At 37.4% G+C, this 16,147-nt stretch overlaps 1 protein-coding gene across 7 annotated transcripts in view; it reads left to right on the forward strand.

Annotated features, from left to right (window-relative positions):
- The window catches only part of STXBP5 (syntaxin binding protein 5), a 144,199-nt gene that overhangs the window by 42,075 nt on the left and 85,977 nt on the right, over positions 1-16,147 (forward strand). For all 7 annotated transcript variants that reach the window (XM_053461371.1, XM_053461373.1, XM_053461374.1 and 4 more), the window contains exons 3-4: positions 12,774-12,855; positions 14,481-14,581. In XM_053461371.1, coding sequence (XP_053317346.1) covers positions 12,774-12,855; positions 14,481-14,581 — 183 coding nt within the window. The remainder of the gene's footprint in view (positions 1-12,773; positions 12,856-14,480; positions 14,582-16,147) is intronic.

The following is a 16,147-nucleotide window of genomic DNA, read 5'->3' on the forward strand; positions in this document are numbered from 1 at the left end:
TTCACCTTTACCCCAAATACACCGGTGATGACTGTAATGTTGTGTCTTTTCAGTATTCAGAGTAAGTTTCATAGTTGTCCGGTGATGTCTGACATTGTGTGCTGCTTCCACAGCCACTTTATAACACATTGTGAATTCAACCGGCCTCTTTGGATGTTTCCAGCTATTCTTATTTTACTGGTATCTTTCATATATAATTGAGTTCTAACAGCGGTTCCGTACCTGGATTCATTCTGGTGAATTCTGCAGCCTAGCTATGAATTTAGAGATCGAGGACAAGGACATCTCCCAAGTATCCCGTTCATCAGTTCGGCAAGTCCTAGCAAGCAGCTTGGCATGGTTTTAAACTGACACCATACCTGTAATGCAGAAGAAATATAAAAAGAATGGGGAGTTTGTGTTCATTGATGCAGTTGTAGAAACAGTAGCCTGTAATTCTGGAAAACCATTGTTCTCTTCCTCTTGGCTCCTGTACACGTCTCGGAAAAAGGCAGATCCTCCATTGAGAAAGGTTATCCTCCCTGCTATCCGTTTCTGTTGACCGTGGCACTTGCCCAAAGTCCAATCCGTGCCAGAGAATGTATTCTCTTTCCATGTGTATTTATATAACTATGAAGTACGATAAATGGCAAAGATGGGTTCTATGTACTAAGCGGTGCTATGAAACCTGAGGCATCAAAGGAATGGTTGTAGTTACAGATCAGAAAACTGCGCTGCCTGAAGATCAGACAAAGTAATTGTTTACAAAGTTCTAGAGAAGCCATTTTTATACCGCCTATACAAATACCAGGGCTAGATAACCTGCACGAGCTAGGAAACCGTGCATCCTAAAAACAGCATATACCGAAGAGGCAGAGCCGGGAGCCGAAAGCTTTGAATAGAGCTAATTAGTGTCCAGTAGGTAAAGCGTAGGTGCCAGAAAGCCAAACCTAGTTGCCATGGTTCCCTAAAGTAGGCAATTCCTCAGTACTTAAAAATAAAGTTGGTCCATATAATTGTGTCTGCGTCTTGTCTCAGTACTAACATAGTTGCAGTAAGATTTATTTCCAACCTGGATCAACGGCAAGAAATAAACGGATATGGGAAAGGCTGAACTTGATGGACGCATGTCTTTTTTCAGCCTATGTCACTATGTCACTATGGCATAGAATTTCATAAAAACAGATTTAAAGAGGACCTGTCACTTTTACAAATCCTACATTTTACAGTTCCGTAATGATGTTTACAAGTTTAAAATAAGCAAAATGTGTGTTGAAGACTCGCCTTATAAGTATACTTTGGGAGCAGCATCTCAATTTTTTCTTGTTTTTAAGATCCGCATGACGATTGTAGGGTTTAAGTTGTATGCAAAAAGACAGGTGCAGTGTGCCTTCAAATGGAATCTATTTGTGCAAGGCCATGTAGCTATAAAACCCAAAACTGATTATTATAGTCGTCATCATCATTATGTAGTCATCTGGAATCCCTGCCTTTTGGGACTCATTTTATATCTGGGAATTCCTTGTGACCATAAAAGCAGCATAGTTTTATATAGGTTTATTTAGTATTAATATTGCCTTAAATAGCCAATAGCAGACATTTTGTATGTAGCGCACCAGCAGATTCCATAGCGTAGATTACTGCTAACATCACCTGTTAATAATAGTTAATATACTGATACAGAAGGAGAAGCGGGCCCTGCTCTTGCAAGCTTACAAGGGGAAAGGAGACAGAAGATGTACTAAGTAGGACACAGCTAGAATTTTTTTTTTATTGATTTACGTTTTTATTTTTTAACTTTTGTTTTCTGCTGAATGTACGACTTGACATCTGGCAGATGTATTGTGTTCTGTAGTCTTCTTTACATCTCTATGTGGGTGTCGAAAAACCAAAACTCATCCACTACTGACTGATAAAACCGCAAAGCAAGAGACATATTTCTAGCTCTATTGTTTTAGTGCACGCTGGAGACCATTTTAAGACTTCTATCACACTCAATATAGTAGGGTTGCTAATAAGCATATGCCGTAAGGGATAGTGACCTTATAGGTAGTATCTCCTAACAAGAGTCCATGTTATTGTTCGTTTAGTATATAATCTTTATTAATGTTATTGGCAGTTTTGTATTTTTTGCTTTCGTGATAGTACTGCAGAATCTGCTGATACTCTACAAATAAAATATAATGTACAGCGTACATATGAATGCTTCCTGTTATCAGTAGAGGCATCTAGGGGGAGGGGTTAAAAACAGTTAAATAAAACAAACCACATTTTCTAACTCCATAAAGAATGTCTGCATGCAAAATGGAAAAAATCCTGCTTCTGTTCCGTAAATAAAGAGTTATTATTATGTATTGTTTTCAATAGCGCAGTCAGATTCTGCAGCACTGTACAAATGGTAGACAGGACATAACAACAGGACTCTCTCCCTATGGTTATAACACTACAGACTATACTGGCCCTCTATAAAAAAAATGTAATGTAATAATAATAGTTTTCGTTTTACATTCTGGTTTGGTCTCCATCCTCCCTATAGTAAAACATATCCATTTTACACAATGCAGCAATTGTTCTAATAAATCCCCCAAAATGTTCTTTTTCACTGTTTCGCATAGTAACATATTTTGTCTTTTCCTTCATTACCTTCATTACCTTCAACAATGAAAACTCTGACATAAATTAACAGTACAGACATTTTATGTTCTAAATTTATTGTAAATTAAGAATTGTGCTAAGAAAATAGGACTCTCTTGTTCAATGTTAAACATCTCAGGTATAACAAAATGTACTTTGGACTAAAGGAATGAGATCCGTTGCATTGTTGATCAATCATCAACACCGCTATAAAATCGTGTGGCCAATTTAGTCTCCAGGAATTGATGCAGGAGTTGAAATGACTCATATTTATTCAGTGCCGGCATAATTTTCTGCCTCTTTACAATAAGAATTAATTTTACATTATTGAAAGGTTGTCATTTCTTTGTTGAAGAAGCTGTAATGCTTCAGGTGATTTGTGTTACTGAGTAATTGTTTGAAGGATCACACTGAAAAAAACTCAACAAAAGCAATTGTTTAGTTACAAAAAAAGCACCGCTTTTAGAAGTATTACTAAAGTAGGACACGTACTAACTTCCTATAATGAACTTCGTTATAATGCTGCATGGTCATCACAGTGTTATTAAAATAAACTTGTTTTTCTTATATATTAACACAGCTACTAGAATGTTTTGCTCCGTTAGGGGGACAATCACCTTTACAGCCTTCAGCGTAACTAAATTAATTTATCAAAACTCCCCATTGCATTTTTTTATATTTCACTTTATTTTTTTTAATGAATTGTATTGTTTCAAAATAATGGATCGACTTAATTACTCATGGCCTGAGTCACTCTTCTACTGTCATTACCTCTTCTCACTCCTGCATTCAGGGTTTCACACGTGCTGTACCCCTTCTCTGGAATTCCCTTCCTTGTTCTGTAAGACTTTCTCCGTCGTACGCAACTTTTGAAAGCTCCCTGACAACCCGCTTTCCTTCTAATACCCTCAGCCAACATCCAATCAAGCCAGCTGAGTGGCCTCTGGCGATCATCCTGACTCAACCAACTTATCCCCATCCAAGCAGTTACTCTCTAACTGTTTTACTTACCCCTCAACCGCCAACTAGATTGTAAGCTTGCAAGAGCAGGGCCCTCTTCTACTTTTGTACCAGTTTGTTATTGTTTGTGATTTTACTTACTCTACAGAGCTACGGAATCTGATGGCGCTGTATAAATAAATGTAATGTGCGTCATAATGTTGCTGATACTAAATCAGCGCTGATTATGTGGGCGCTGTACAGTATCTCTCTTATAATATAGGATGAACTGTGAAACTAAAGGGACACTCCACCTCACAGGGAGTCCCCTGAACAAAGAACTTTGTAAATACTTTCATATGCATTCTTCAAACACGCAAAAAAAGCACTTACCTTAAGGAGAGGCTGCAGCTCAAGAGCTTCAGAAGAATGCCCTTTCTGCGACCCGATGTTTTCCGCTACTAATAAGCTTTTCGAAGCAGCGAATTAGTCACCTGGAAGTACTTGAATTGTTGAAATTGGTCATGCAGAGCATTAGACCCCCCTGGAATGTGCTGGTGACAAGTATGGTGACAAGTATGTCACATGCCAGGAGATGTATCTGGTCAAGCACTTTTGTGGGTGGTAAAGAAAGGTGTGGGATGGTAGAAGGGCAAATGAATATCCTGGAATTCCGCATAATGCCCAAATGCATTTGCAAGGGGGCCACCACAAAAATATAAAGGGACCCCTCAGTTATCATATGCATTAAAGTAGACATGGTGACTGGAGTGTGCCATTGTTGTTTAGGGCCATTTTAACAAGTTGTGTTTTCCTTAGTTAATGGATATGGAAATCTTGGTCTGTATCTATAGTGGTAAAAAGCAGGAACACTTAAAATAGCCATCAGTAACTTCCTAGCACTTTTATAAAGTAACAGTCCATAAACAAGTTGGACCTTGAGGATAAATCCACCAATTCTGTAAAGCAAGGATTCTCATTTCAGTATTGACTGACCCACCATCAGTTTTGTTTATCAAGGATAAACAAGCCAGCCCTCAAGGACCCCACCAGCCATTCTGCAGAGCACTGACGCTCAGACTAATCCTGGAGGACCTCATTAGCAGTTTTCCTTATCATGGAGAGTCAGACTTGTCCTCAAGGACCTTACCAGCAGTTCTGCTATGCAACAGTACTTAAAGGTGCTGTTCCATCTCATCTTCTTAATTTAACTGTTTTTTCCCATCTAAATGTAGCATTGGAAACAACTTTCCTAGCCCTGGTGAATGTCCATGCTGTTCCAAGAATGAATTCTTAAATTCCTTGCAGGGAATACTTAATGATCATGTGACATAAAAGCAGGCACTGATATGTTGTTGCCATAGAAACTATAAAATCATCTTAAAAGTTTTGTTTGTGTGTGAGCAATTATTCAGGGAGATAAAATACGTATCTGCTTCGAACAGCACAGAACTGTATGAAAGCTTAGGAGTCAATTATAACAAAGTAGAATAGTTTAGATACTAGTTTAAGTGTTTCTTCTGTGCAGCATTGAAAGGTAAGGGAAGTATTTTACTACGCTGAATGTGGAATGCTGTTGGCTATATTTGGCCTGACAGAGGGCCCTGGTGTGAAAATTGTCCCTGCAAACCAAGCCCAAGTCCCACAGTGCCACCTTTGCTCCCCAAACACCTTGTCTGTGCCATATAAGCCCCTAAACAGTTTGGTTGTACCACAGATTGTCATTGCCCCCAAAGAGCCTTCCTGTGCCATCTCCTGAACAACTTGCCTGTGCCCTCATACAGTTTTTCAGTGCCATCTTGGGCCCCAAACAGCTTGCCTGTGACATCTTTGTTCCAAACTGGTCAGTGCCCCTATAGAGCCTACCTGTGCCATCTTTGTCCACAAACAGCCTTCCTATGCCATATATAAAATATCCAATCTGGATATATAAAATATCCTGATTGGCTCAAACTTATAAAAAAATCCTGATTGCCTCCACCTGTGCTATATATAAAATTCTGATTGACCCAACCAACGCCATATACTGTATAAAATTTTGATTGCCCCAGACTGTGGTATATACAAAATCCTGAGCCTCAAAGGATACAACTTCCATTGTCCTGTCATGGCACATTGATACTGTGATGATGACCAGGAATCAGGATGTACAGTCTCAGCATAAAAGGTTATCATATACCGTATTTGCTCGATTATAAGACGACCCTGATTATAAGACGACCCCCCAAAATCTGAATATTAACTTAGGAAAAAAAGGAAAAGCCTGAATATAAGACGACCCCAAAGGAAAAAAGTTTTACCAGTAAATGTTAATTCATGTAAACTAGTTTTTTTTAATAAAAGCTATGATTGAGAAAAAGATTTTTTTTGTTTTTATTTCTTGTATTTTCCAACCTGTCCCCCAGTTACGCACATCTGCCCCCAGGCTTGCCACTCCAATATGGCACTGTGGCCCATGATATCCCTTTTAACTCTCTATATGCCACTGTGCCCCATGGTATGCCTTTTGACCCCCTATGTGCCACTCTGCCTCCAGAAATGCCTTATACCCCTATATCCCATTCTGGCATTTAGGGGGTTAAAATGCATATTATGGGGCAGAGTGGCATATAGGGAGGTATAAGGCATTTCAGGAGGCAGAGTGGCATTAAGGGAGTTAAAAGGCATTGTATAGAGCACTCTGCCTCCAGAAATGCCTTATACCACCATATGCCACTCTGCCATTTAGGGGGTTAAAAGGCATATTATGGGGCAGAGTGGCATATAGGGAGGTATAAGGCATTTCAGGAGGCAGAGTGCTCTATTAAATGCCCCCTTAACGCCACTCCAGAAATGCCCTATGCCCCCTCTATTTGAGGTCTGATTAGAAGACGACCCCGATTAGAAGACGAGGGGTATTTTTCAGAGCATTTGCTCTGAAAAAAACCTCGTCTTATAATCGAGCAAATACGGTATTTTCTTTCTGCATTGCTTAGTTACCCCACATTGTATGTGTACCAGATTAATGATTGGTCCCCTTGAAACTTTTACCTATATACTGTAAAGTCCTGTTTCAGATAAATCACTAAATATGTTAAAATTGCCCTCTCATAGCCTAAAACAAATCTACTTACTTACAATTTAGCAAAAATTGAATGATATTCCCCTCACCCACATGTGGCTCCTAGTTCATGCTTGTTTTATTAAAAGAAACGTAAGCAAAAAATAAGGGGTCCATTTACCAAACACTGACATTTTATGAATGTATCTGAAAAATGAAACTGTCAGTATTCCAAATCTCAGAGCCATCTCATAACCAACATGTAAGCCAAAGTATTCTTGGATTCTGTGATCCCATAAGCTTCTATTTCAAGAATCCAATGTCTAGATTCTAAGAAATATGACTCATACATTGACTTTTGTATATTTTTCTCGATTGAAAATTAGGTTAAAGTGGCGATGAGGAGTGCATTAGTGTGTCTAAATTACTGCAGATGAGGAAATAATGTCACTTTAGCTAGGAGTAAATTAATTGAAAAGGTGAAAAGAAAATGTTAAAAACCAGGGTTTCCTATCTTTAGTGACCTTGTGTCAAAGACAACCTTGCGTCTTCCAGTTTAATGAAAGTGCACTGTATTATTAGATTTTCACTTGAACCGCTTCCAGGAAAGCTCTACCCGTTTCATCACTCAATAACTCTGTGTATCAGAGTTGTTCTTCCATGGTACCCAACCTGTATATGAAACTCCATAGGATAAATTGTATATCATTGCTTTAATAATTTTAGGTGTGCAGATACATGAACGATATAATTTACACAGTGATTAGAAACACACTAGAAGAAACTCAACTGGACGGCACATGCACTGAAAAAGGAGTAGCTGACATTATAAAAACTTGTTTTTTTTTATGATGCTAAGATGATTTTGCTCATTTGCTTAAAAGAGGGATCACCATGTTAGGTGCATATTAACTTAATGTTAGTTATCTTGAGGTTTGGCAGCTGTGTTTTTCTCTGTTTCTGTGTCCCACCAACATGGAGAACTTGAGATCTCTGGCAAGAGGATCTTGTTCCCAAATGTTTCATGTTATAACCGCAGAGATGCTCTTAGCTCTAGTTGGATATGGCAAATGTTAACATTTCTCTCTAAGTCACTTCTGTTTGCAGCTAGTACTGCTCACCGTTGGCAGTGAAGCATCCAACTCTACTTGTTGCACCTAGTAGACTAAGAGTAGACTTCAGACTCTTCCGTCTTCCGTTTAATAATTTTAGGGTAACAGGTCAAAGCAATGATGGGCTTCTGGGCAAATATTGAATTAAATGGGTCGCTTCTTTAAAACTCACATGTTCAACTGGCGTGAAGAAGTAGCAGTCAATAGGAACTGCCCCTAAAAGACTGTGATTAGGGACAGTCTTATTTTTATTTTTTTTAGTGCATTTTGGTGCATACGTTTTTAGTTATTGGAGTTAGATTTCTGTTTTAATTTACACTTCCCCAGTTGCCTTTCCTGAAATCAGAAAGTGTAAGCATAAAGCGTACTAACATCAGTGTGCAGCCGACAAACATTTGATTGGCAGCTGCTACTCCTGTTTATTGCAGTTGGAGCTCAGCTCCCTTTTAATTAGAATTCTCATGCTACTGAGCATCTGTAAGAACCACGGTTAAGTATGCTTCTTTTAGTAGAGGAAGCCAGAGAAGAAGGCTTATTTTCTATTGCTAATAACTAAAGAATCTATACAGTAAAATACTTAATGCAAAAAATTTAACATGACAATAGAGCTGGAGTGGTCCTTTAAGTGTCTTGTTGTGAAATATGTATTAGGTTGCCCTGTAGTCTTTACTAACGGAATAACAATATTTTTTGCAAAGGCGGTCTTTTGTGATATTGGAACTGATCCTGTTGAGTGCTGCTTCCAACCCCCCCCTGTTCCAGTGGAACGTGTTAAGACATTTAATAGCTTGCTTGTATGGCGATTTATTCATTTTATTAATATTTTACAAAGAAAAAAAAAGCTGTGAAGAAAGAAATTGCACTGCTAACAACATGGCAGCTGTATCTTTGGATGTAAATTGCTGTATTGTTCTGTTACAGTATTTGATTGTTTTCAGAGTTAGAATCAATGTAACTTTTTCACAAAGGTTCGAAATTATTCAGTAAGAAATGATGAGCAATTCAAAGGAAAGAAAGACTAGTATTAGTATACAGTAGCCCAGTAAGTTCTAGCCTTGATTGCAGCTCTATGAGAGCTATATGGCTTTTTAGTTTTACCTGGCAGTAGAGTTTTTTTAATCACTAGCACCATATACAAAAAAGGACTTATCAAAAACCTGCCCATCTAAATAAACACAATAATGTATTAAGTGCTAATAAGCCTTCATAAGATACTAGTTCTAAACCACCTAATTTTGACTTGTATGCCTGCTGAAAATAAAAAAATACGATACTCAGCTGGGCTCTACAGTCATGTGAAGAAAAAAGTACATTCTATGATTTGTTTGGAAGAGTTGCCAGGAGAAAGCCTCTCCTCTCCTAAAAAGAACACGGCAGCATGGCTTAGGTTTGCAAAGTTGCAGACTTCTGGAACAATGTCCTTTGAAAAGACAAGACATCTCCAAAATGTTTTGCAAAAACCAAACACAGCATATCCGCACAAACACCTCATACCAACGGTCAAGCACGTATTGGAGGGGTGATGATTTGGGCTTATTTTGCAGCCACAGGACCAGGGGAACCTTGCAGTCATTGAGTCGACCATGTATACCAAAGTATTCTAGAGTCAAATATCAGTATACAGGACAATGTACCCAAGCACACCAGCCAATCTACCACTGGATGCCTTACAAAAGAAAATAATCAAGGTGTTGCAATAGCCCAGTCAAAATAATTACTTCACGTAATTGCTGGTAAACATTGTTCTACAAGTTACTGGGTCATAACCTGTACTTAGTTTTTCACACATGGCTTCTCCATTTTGGCTTTATTTATGTTGAATGAATCATGACACGGTGTAATTGGTCATGTATTGTTCATCTGAGGCTGTATTTGCCTAATTTGTAGATTTGATAAGGAACATATGTTATATTGTTATTATGTCCTCTTAAACCATTGAATTCAAAGAGGGTAAACTATCTTTTTCACACAACTGTATGTAAAAACTGATGTAGATTGTAGACTGATTTGATAAGCTATGCTCTTTGAATCTAAAGGGAGATTTTATTTCTTTAGTTCTTTAATTAGTTTATTTGGTTATTCCTCATTGGATACATAGTCTTTATAATATATAAACTCTTTTGATAAGTGTATGGAAAATGCAAACCTCTAGTAAAAAAAAACCAACCTATGGATCCTCCTCTGTTGTCCAGATCGCTACAGACCAGGAGTCTCTTCTCTCTTTAGCTTTCTTCCCTCCACGGTGTAGATCCGTGTGACTGGAGTATCCATGCCCACAGGAGGTTGGTGAATGTATCCAAGGCAACTAACCCTATAAAATGAAATGAAATAAAAAAAATATATATGAATTAAAAGTTTGAAATAAACCATTAATCCCTAAAACATCACTGTTCTTCTTGATACATTTTCATAGTAGCTTTCAGAATTGTACTTTAATAATAAGTAACGGTGAATAAATTAGGTTGGAGATGTCTGTAGACTTGTGTCCCTGTATTCAAACCGGTGGGTAATTAATTACACTATAATTCCCTAAGGGGTGGTTGACTCCTTTTACCTAAATGCACCTTTATAAGCAATGCCATAGGGTTTTAAAGTTGTTCCCTACTGAACATTTATTTTTTTTTGGAACCAGTTAGGTTCCTAGGACCTAAGTGTTAAAATGGATCTGATCTGCTTTACCAGACATTTTCTATTGTAAAATGTTATTGTACTTCTTAACTTTCACGTCCTTGCTAGAAAATAAATTGCAAATCAATATTGTGTTGTTGAAATCCGAGCTGTAGTTCAGCTTAAGCAAACACCAATAAAAACAAGCATGTTTATTGGAAACGTGTTTATGTGTAGGCTGGACGAACAGTTATGGGAATTTGAATGTGAGAAAAGACCAGGTCTTTTTTTTCCTTTTTATTTTAACAGTTTCTTTTGTTTTTGCTCATTGATGGCTTAACTTTATTATAGAGTAGAATAACTCCCCTAGCTGTTTATTTTTTTTTTTTTTTGGAAATCAGATTTAACGTGCTATGAAAATAAAAAATTAAAATACAAACTGGAATTATGGATTTAAAATAGAATCATTATCATTTCGACTGGTGGGAAGTTTTGCTATGGTGATTAGATCTTTTAAATGTTTACACCACAAATTGTTTTTGTTAGTAGGTCCTGTTGTTTCAAACTTAAAAATGTAATGTTCTGCTGTGCACTGTTTTTGAAAAACTTCATAGAGAAAGGGATAAATGTTTAAGACGATCTTCATACCAGTAGAACCTCAAACCTTCCTTGGTCCTAGGCATCTTACTTAAAGAATAGCCTTTTCTATTGTATACCATGTCTCTTTCTCAAACACTTGATCTCTTTCTTTTTGTAAGGTATCTCTCACTACCACATGATCCCCCTTTTCATTCATTTTGATCTAAGACTTTTTCTGCTTAATCTAACCTGTCTAAATATGCGCCCATTTTCTATCTTTTGAGTCCGAATACATTTCCTAGATGTTACTCATATTGTCCACTACAGCACTAGAATACTCTTGGTCTCTTTTTTTCATTTACGCCTGCCAGCGTGTTTTACGCATTTGTAATCTTAAATATTGTTAAAACCAGTGATGCATTAGTGGATTAGACGTTATATGCATACCTGGGAATTTCTCGGCTTTGGCTACCCGGAGCCTTCCCTTGCGGGACGCGGCCAGGACTGCGCACTGACGTCAGTGGACGGTCCCGCTGACATCAGTGGACGGTCCCGCTGATGTCGGGGGAGTTCCCGCTGATGGCAGCGGTAAACACCCCCATTTCAAGGAAAAAAGGGGCGAGGAGCGGGGCGTGTCAAGACACCGCTCCCGCGACCAGGAGGATTCAGGTCTTGACCCGGAGAACCGGAGGAGCAGCGCTCACCCGGCAATCTCTGGGTCAAACTCGGAGAGTTTCCAGGTATGGTTATACGACATTGAAAATTGGGCATTTCTTTTTCCTGGAGTGCAGATGTGCGAATAATAATTAAATTACCAACAAGCAAATCCAACAATAAAAGCATACTGTTATGTGGCGTTTGCAAATGATTGAACGGTATGGCAGTCCCTTGACTTGTGTTTAATGCATTTAGGGATACTATTATAGAGATACTCCATTGTCCCACATAGCCCATACAGGTGACACAGCTGTCATGTTGATTTTTTTATTTTTTTTAAGTTTAGATTTAGGTTAAGGCGGTCTTCAAATGTCGTGGAAGCAATATGTAAAATGTATATGGTAATAATAAAAATCACCTATTTTATCTCAAGACTGTCAGATTTACTGCCAATCAGATTTATATTTCCAAATCTATCTAAATTTACAGAGTAGCTCGTGTTCCTGCTGGTTTTATGGTTTTGGAGATGTATAAAATCAGACTTTGCTATTTTTAGTGGGTTTTTTTGACATGACAGCTCCTATTAAACATTGAAGTTTCCCACAAGTAATATCCATTGCATATATATAAGGGAAGAAGAAAAAATATACATTTAACTCCAACGCAAGAAACGTTACCAGTGTATTATCCTACATTATATTAATTTGCTATGTTTTTAATATTTAGAAATATCAAGCATGTCAAATTAGCTTTATGTGATGCGTAACGATGAATCCCTTTATCCGATATGATAATTTCTACTTGACATTTGAATACAGAAAAAGCACAAAAGGGACTTTTTGACACCCAGGGTCTCTTCTTCACTAGCTGGCAAAATAGGCCTATATAGAAATTCAAAGAGCTAGGTGCCACCAGGGAAATGTCACAAATCCAGGGTCCTTGCCCTCAGGGATTTGTTAAATATATTTTGTATAATGTGGACATCTATTTATACCAGGTTTCATTTTTCTGATGACACTGCTGTTTTCCAAAAACAAAAACCCATCATAATCTGACTCTACACACTCGCGCTGTTATAAGCTTCTAACTTCACCTTTGATCAAAGGCAATGTGCAGCCTCCTGGCATTTACACTGCTTGTTATGTTCATGCCTGTGTCGTCTGTAAATACTTTTTTTTATTAAGTGAAAGTCTAAAGCAGCTCTTCCTTAACATAATTAATGTCAGGTTCGGTCGGCCAGGAGTTGAATGCTTTTGCCAGCATGACAGCGGAGCTGCGGTAATCCAACTTCAGTTCCTGATTAATGAGGTTAGTACAATCACTTTAATCTCTCCTCTGACATCACTGGCTTATATATATCATGTCTTTCCCACTTCCTTTTGTTATCCATTGTTAATTTTCTATTGCTGTGTAATTTTATGTATGCATGTGTATGTACTTTGTGTTTCTGCATGTATATGTATATACATAAATTTTATACATATATATATGTATGTATAATATAATTAAATATATATAATGTATGTATAATATTTGTACACTATATTGAGACTATATTGGATGCCTAAAAGCTATGATTAGAACCAACACTGGTAGATAATTAAGCATACAGTAAATTTTGTTGCGCGGCTGCTATGTGCATGTATGCCCTTGTGTGCTTTCCATGTTGGAATTGTGCATATATTAAGTGTTAAAGAGAGATTGTGGAGCCAAGCTAAATGTGAAGGAATCACCATGGAAAACAACAAAACATCCCTGCTAATTGTCAGAAGCACTTTTTGTACATGTGGCATCATATTTGGCGTATGATGACACACCAGACGTTGGTTTATTTATTTTAACATTATTACACTACGTGCTTTATAACATGCTCTCTTCCTCTGGTGTAGCTAATAGCCTGTTGTTAACCAGAAAAATATATCAGAACCATTTGTTGTACGTGTCTGCATATCGTGGACAGGTTTATAGAGCATGAAAACGATCAATGTATTAACAGAAAAATAGATTGGCAAAGTATTGTTCATCTGGTGGCCCTGAAAGGTCTTTGTACTATCCCCGCTTCAACATGCTGGAAAGATTTTAAATGTTCTCTCACATATGCCATTCTTTTAATAGGGTTCATCATCCTAACCTGTTAATGCGTATAAACATTACATATTAGACATTTTTTCAAGGTAAAAACCACATTCGGTGATATCTTTAACACAACTTCATCCATTGTTGTCCAACTGGGGAGGACTCTGAAAAAATTATCTGCATGTATAGACCTGATGAGGCAAAAGTAGGATCTAATGAGCTTTAATACTTCTGCAAGCTTATATTTTCAATGCATATCAGTATTTTGATTATTTGGAATAGAAATAAAAGCACACTATATGACCAAAGGTATATGGACACCTAACCAACATACCTCTATGAGCTTGTTGGGCAACCTTTTCCAAAACCATGGACATTTATGTGAAGTTGACCCCCCCACAGCTATAACAGCCACTACTCTTCTGTGAAGGCTTTCCACGAGATTGTGGAGCGTTTCTGTGGGAATATGTGACCATTCAGCCCAAAAAAGCATTTGTTAGGTCAGGCAGCGATGTTGGACGAGAATGCCTGGCACCATACTTTTGGTCATATGGTGTACCAACTGTCTGTAAGAGAACATAGAATCGCCCTACGTGTTGGTTATTTGTGTAAGACCAACTTCCGTTAACAGTTGGTAAAAGGAGAAGACAGATTTAATCCACCACTTCAGTCGAACAAATAGTTAATAGATTTTTGTGACATTTTAGTGCCTCAAACACTAGATATTGTATCAAGTTAAGATATTTTCTTTTTCAATGATTATCCTCATTTGTACTGGCAACAGAATAGTTGATTAATGGTAACGCATGAGTATGTCTAAAGCCATTTCCTTTTAAACCTTTTATATTTTTATATAGGGAGCGCTTGTGAGTGCCTTGGAGGATGACACTTTACACCTATGGAATCTCCGACAGAAGAGACCTGCCATACTACATTCCTTGAAATTTAACAGAGAAAGGTAAAAACAAACCAGTAATTAACTAAACATATACCAGCATATGTAGATTTTCTTTTTTTTGTGTCTCATGAAAAAGCAGCTAATAACGATCAACGATCAGAAACAAATGAGCAACTGACTAATTTTAAATTATAACTTTATTTTTTTAAGTAGCATTCTTAAATATTTGTGTATTAAGATAAAAAAGAAAGGTATAGAAAATGTTTGATGGGAGCTTTGGGAAAAATAGTTATATCCCTTTAGCAACCAATGGTATGGTCCAGTCAGCTGGAACAATCTATCATATTTCAGATACATAAACATGCTTGTTCTTTTTTGTACAGATTTTAGTCAATCTGATGTGATACTCTGGTGTGCCTCGATAACAGACTGTTGTGACTCGTGAACATATACCAGTGATATCCATCATGTTTTTAATTAAATAAAATGTATCATTATGACTACAGAGAATACCTTAGACATCTAATTTGTATTACAGTTTTAATCCACAAAACTATATTTTTTATAAACAGTGCATGATATGTGTTATGAGGCAGCAGTCAATCACATGAATGCTAGCAAACTTATGTGTGATTGGCTGCTGCTACTCCCATCAATATCGGTGAGCATGTACAAAATGGGTACTGGCGAATGCTCCCCACGTTCAGTAGAATTAGTTGGGGAGGTGTTTCTAATTACAAAAACTATGTCCCCATGCAAAATGGATTTCAATATGCAATTTGTACATTAGGTAATGTTCAGTAAAATATGTACTGGTGTACCAAATTCATTCAGTTTCTAAGAAAAGGCACGAATGGGAACTTGCTAAATCATGTATAGACTGATTGCAACCTCTCCTTGTATTATGATGAGTAGAGAACACAATTATAGCAATGTAGAATTGACTCCAGGCTGAAGACCATGCCTCTCTTATTCTGGTATTATATTGTATGTTTAAATGGTATACTTCTAATAATTTTTTGGAGATCAGAAGGCTAATTTAACTATTTAATTACTACTAAGCAAATCTATTTAAATTTCGAATGCTATGCGTTTTGAGCCAGTGGCTTTTCTAACTTTTTACAGCAATAACTACATTTCTGGTTAAAATAGCCTGCAAAATGCATATGGAGTAGGCAGAATTACATTTCAGTTTAATTTACCCGAGTTATCTTCCTGAACGATAAAATCATCTACAGACGTTCCGACAAACCTATTAAAGCAGATTCACTTCTGCTTTCATAGTTTCCATGGAAACATCCAGTTCTGCCTGCTTTGTACCCTATCAGCAGGTATGGCAGTGGGAGAAGGCCACATACAGCCTCTTATTGCTAAAATGTAGACACACATTACAATTTTAGCTATGGCTATGAACAAATATTTTCCACTCTTTTGGCTTTATATGCCTTCAATCCATGTTTGCGTGTCAACCTTCCAAGAGGAGCTACTCCAACATGTCAAATAGTGCTGCAAGATTAGAATAGCACTGTAAGATGGACATTTTTCTGTGGGATCAAGCAGTCTTAAAAAAAGAACAAGTGAACAACTACAACATATTGCAAGATGGTGACTGAATTGTCCAGAGCT

Source organism: Spea bombifrons, chromosome 3 (genome assembly GCF_027358695.1).
Source record: "Spea bombifrons isolate aSpeBom1 chromosome 3, aSpeBom1.2.pri, whole genome shotgun sequence".
NCBI classification, from domain to species: Eukaryota; Metazoa; Chordata; class Amphibia; order Anura; family Pelobatidae; genus Spea; species Spea bombifrons.